Raw genomic sequence first — 4,841 nt, forward strand, 5'->3', positions numbered from 1 at the left:
TTTTTTTTTTTTTTTTTTTTTTTTTTTTTTTTTTTTTTTTTTTTTTTTTTTTTTTTTTTTTTTTTTTTTTTTGAGATAAGATATCATGCCCATCGCCCAGACTGGAGTGCAGTGGTGCAATCATGGCTCACTGCAGCCCCAACTTCCCAGGCTCAGGTGATTTTCCCACCTCAGCCTCCTGAGTAACTGGGACTACAGGTGTACACCACAACACCCAGCTAATTTTTTGTATTTTTAGTAGAGATAGGGTTTTGCCATGTTGCCCAGGCTGGTCTCAAACTCCTGGGCTCAAGTCATCTGCCCATTTTGGCCTCCCAAAGTGCTGGGATTACAGGTGTAAGCCATGGCACCTGGCCCTCATTGTTTTCTTTACCATGACAGTGGCTAGATGTTATTGAATGCTTGCCAGTATAATAAGCTATCCATGAGAATAAAAACCATCTCAGGAAACGTCCTCATTTTAGGGGATCATCAAGATGCTGGCAAAATCTGCAGATGAAATTTTGTATTCAAATTAACAAACACGTGCAGTTTACTTACAGAAACCAAGTGATTAGGCACACAGCTAATTCATAACAAGGGGTTTTTTACTATTCTAAATTCTGTTTTGTTTGGAATACAATGAACGTTGAGACGTCAGAGAGACTTGCCAAATTTCTAGGTCTTTCCAGCACTCCTGAACTTGAAGAAACACTTCTAAAGCCTGCAAATTCCATCATAAGCTTGCAAATTACTGTTCATATTGTAAGGAACAAAGTCTAGGGCACATAAGTTTACTGCTTTATTTTTCTTTTGGCAGAATTAAGATGCTCTGGTTTCAAGGAAATAGCATGCCACTTGCCAGATCCGCCTTTGGACTCTTCCTGAGAAATTGCTCTGCCTCTAAGACAACTCTGCCTGTGCTGACCTTATTCACAAAGGTACAAAGTGAAAAAGTAAAATTGTTGGGTGAAGAAAGTTGTATATTTAAGAAAAGGGGACAAAGTTGAAAGGAAAAGCAATGGAATAAACTTTCTTCAGACCTGCTCTTCAATTTCTCTATCAGCACAACAGCAGCAACTCAGTTTTCTACCCAGATGCCTTATTATCTCCCAATTATCAGAGGGTAAATTCATGTATTTAATGGTCATCTGGCCCCTACATTGAAAAAAATGACATATAGGTTATAATATGATGTTTAAAAATGTATCATTTAGAAATGCAATCAATTATCTTTATTTGTGGTAATTATGTTCTATAAAGTCACTTTGAACCCGGAATTAGTGAATATTGAACCATTGCTCCTAGGGGAAATACACAGGTTCCTATGAGTCTCTGGTCATATTTTCATCAGCCTACCAAATACAGAACCTTATTTTATGTGTGATTCTGTTTAAAGATACTTTATTTTTACATATGCACCGTGGAATACTATGCAGCCATAAAATAGATGAAATCATGTCTTTGCAGCAACATGGATGCAGTTAGAGGCCATTATCCTAAGCAAATTAACACAGGAACGGAAAACCAAATACCGCATGTTCTCACTTATAAGTGGGAGCTAAACATTGAGTACACATGGACACAAAGAGGAGAATGATAGACACCGGGGCCTACTTGAGGGTGGAGGGTGAGGATCGAAAAACTACCTATCAGGTGTATGCTTACTACCTGGGTGACGAAATCATTTATACACCAAACCCCAGTGGCATGCAATTTACCTATGTGACAAACCTGCACATGTACCCCCAAACCTAAAATAAAAGTTGAGAAAAAAATTGTTTTAATAAAGATACCTTATTTAATATGTATTGTTGATTCATTAACACTCAACTCACAGCCAATAGCAACTGTGTATAACTCATGCCTAAATGAAGCTTATCGAACACATGTATTTTCTCCATAAGGCACATCACAGTCTTCTTGTGCTTAGAAACACTCGCCAGCACTTCAGCACTATGTCTGGGGGCTTATTTAAACAGTGAAATCATCAATGAAAAGCAGAAAAATGCAAAAATCCTGGCACTATTCAGACGATGAAAAGGACACTAGCTTCCATTTGCAGTATGAGAGCTAAAACAAGAAGGCAGAGCATCACCTTGTTTGACCTCAGCATAGAATGAGTGCTTCGGGTGACTGAAATCTCTCACCACTCTATGCATGTGCATGTCTGTGAATACCTGCAAAAGCACTTCAAGTATTGATTTGGGGGTTGCAAAGAAGTTTTAGCAATTAGGCAAATTCATAAATATGGAATCCATAAATAATGAGGACTGATTGTACTTGTTTTCTTATCCCTAATACTAGTTTTAAGCCATAAAGCTAGTTTTAAAATGTTTAACAGCTTTGTCTCCCTGAAATTATAATACAGATATTACTGATTTCCTTTTTTGCTAATTAACATCACTTTGTGTGATTTAACAAAAAAGAAATAAAGTGCAGGTTAATAGAAGTAACTTTGGTGAATAATACTGCAATTCAAACAAAGATCTCTTTTCAATAGGTTTTTGAGATTTCAAGCATTTTAGCAATTTGGATATATATGACAGTTACCTAATAACGAAGTTTAATGAGTTTTAAAAATGAATTTATTGATGAAAATATTTAATCTAAACTACTTTTTATATCTGTAAGCATATATTGCACTGTTGGAAATTATGGAACCAAAAATATTTCATCATCTGAGAGTCTATGATGGGAAACCCATGTGCAAACCACAGAAGTTAAATAATCCCTTAAGGCTGGTGTTGCTCACTCAGCCTAACAGTTCTGTACTGTTCTTCAGTTTGGGCAGCAGCTGATATAGCCAAAAACATTTATTAAAAACAAAACAAAAAAACACACCAATTTCCATTCAACTTAGTATTTATACTTAATGCTTATTCTGTACCATTAGGCACATAAGAAGATGGCACTCCCACCTTTGGCAGCTTATAATCCAGTGAAGTAAATGCTTAAAAGTATAGTATCAGATTGCTATCGGTTATGAAAAATAGAACGTACTTCCTAGAGTGAGTTAAACAAAAAGATTTTGGAGTTGGTCTGGTTTCAGGAACATCTTGATTTAGGAACTAAACATGTTAACAATCTCTTCAGCTTTGCATCCTCGGAGTTAAATCCCTCTCTGGTTCCTCTCATGTGATATGGTTTGGCTCTGTGTCCCCACCCAAATCTCATCTTATGACTCCCATAATTCCCACATGTTGTGGGAGGGACCTGGTAGGAAGTGATTGAATTATGGGGGCGAGTCTTTCCTGTGCTGTTCTTGTGATAGTGAATGGGTCTCATGAGATCTGATGGTTTTGAAAACGGCAGTTTCTCAGCACAAGCTCTATCTTTGCCTGCTGCCATCCATGTAAGATGTGACTTGCTCCTCCTTGCTTTCCACCATCATTGTGAGGCCTCCCCCGCCATGTGGAACTGTAAGTCCAATAAACCTCTTTCTTTCATAAATTGCCCAGTCTTGGGCATATATTTATCAGCAGCATGAAAATGGACTAATACATCATTGATGACTGCAACCATCCCAAGCCTCAGATCTCACATCTCAGACATCTATAGAAACTCCAGCAAAACTCTGATTGGCCCATTCTTGAGGGATAGGATGCACTGATTGCCTGAGCCTAAGTCAGGTTTCTCACCTTTCTTGTTCTGGGATGGAATCAGCCACATGCTGAGAGTAGTTCCTGTGACTCAATATTATAGCATGCTTGCTACAAGAAAGGGGAGTGGGTGGTGGGCAGCCAACCCAACAATGTCCACTATGGTTTAGGGACAGAGTAAATAACAAGTGTCATGGAAGATCCTAGAGAAGGATATTTGAATGGTCCATCCCACTGGTATCTTTTTTTGGTTCTTTATCCTTTTAAAATTTGATGAGCCTTTCCTCATAAAAATATATACACATATTTTCAGGTATAATTTGCATAGACTTCTGTGGACCCCAGGTCTAAAAAACAAAACAAAACAAAAAACCCAATCTAGATTCTTCTAAAGTTTTTAATATAAAAGCAAAAGTTTAGCACATTTGGTACTTCTGAATTTAGTATGTTTTTTTGCTTTTAAGATCCTGTGTTGACTTTTTGAAACTTTCTCTGAAAATTTTAGGATGATTATCTTAAAACATTACAAACTATCCATAATCTATGTATTGCTAATGCTAATAATAACATGATAAGCCAATTCTCTGTTCTAGGAAATTAGGGCCAGAAAGAACCTTTAATGGTTTAAGTTCTTATTTCAAAACAAGCTATTAGTTAAGCTGGAGGAAAGGCCTCTCTTTTACATAATAGCTTATCTCTTCCTGTCCTGTTAAAAAGAAGGTTTTATATAAGCATAAGTAATTTGGGGTCTGTTTTGAGCTCATGCAAGAGAACCTATAGCAGGTCCCTGTTCAGTCAAGGGCCGAGAAGCCTTTAAAATCTGCCAGTGTAGCCTTGTAATATAGTTTGAAGTCAGGTAGCGTGATGTCTCCAGCTTTGTTCTTTTTGCTTAGGATTGTCTTGGCAATGCGGGCTCTTTTTTGATTCCATATGAAATTTAATGTAGTTTTTTCCAATTCTGTGAAGAAAGTCATTGGTAGCTTGATGGAAATGGCATTGAATCTATAAATTACCTTGGGCAGTATGGCCATTTTCACGACATTGATTCTTCCTCCAAGGCTACAGTAACCAAAACAGCATGGTACTGGTACCAAAACAGAGATATAGACTAATGAAACAGAACAGAGCCCTCAGAAATAACAGAGCCCTCAGAAATAACACCACACATCTACAACCATCTTTGACAAACCTGACAAAAACAAGAAATGGGGAAAGGATTCCCTATTTAATAAATGGTGCTGGGAAAACTGGCTAGCCATA

The 4,841-nt window shown here is 37.3% G+C and overlaps 1 protein-coding gene across 1 annotated transcript in view; it reads left to right on the forward strand.

The window, feature by feature from the left end:
* LOC105540533 (chromosome unknown open reading frame, human C5orf63) overlaps positions 1-4,841 on the forward strand; it is a 21,873-nt gene that overhangs the window by 13,787 nt on the left and 3,245 nt on the right. The window contains exon 3 of the mRNA XM_011981201.1: positions 800-920. Within this exon, the coding sequence (XP_011836591.1) occupies positions 807-920 (114 nt within the window). The 5' untranslated portion in view covers positions 800-806. The remainder of the gene's footprint in view (positions 1-799; positions 921-4,841) is intronic.

Source organism: Mandrillus leucophaeus, unplaced genomic scaffold (genome assembly GCF_000951045.1).
Source record: "Mandrillus leucophaeus isolate KB7577 unplaced genomic scaffold, Mleu.le_1.0 Scaffold221, whole genome shotgun sequence".
NCBI classification, from domain to species: domain Eukaryota; kingdom Metazoa; phylum Chordata; class Mammalia; order Primates; family Cercopithecidae; genus Mandrillus; species Mandrillus leucophaeus.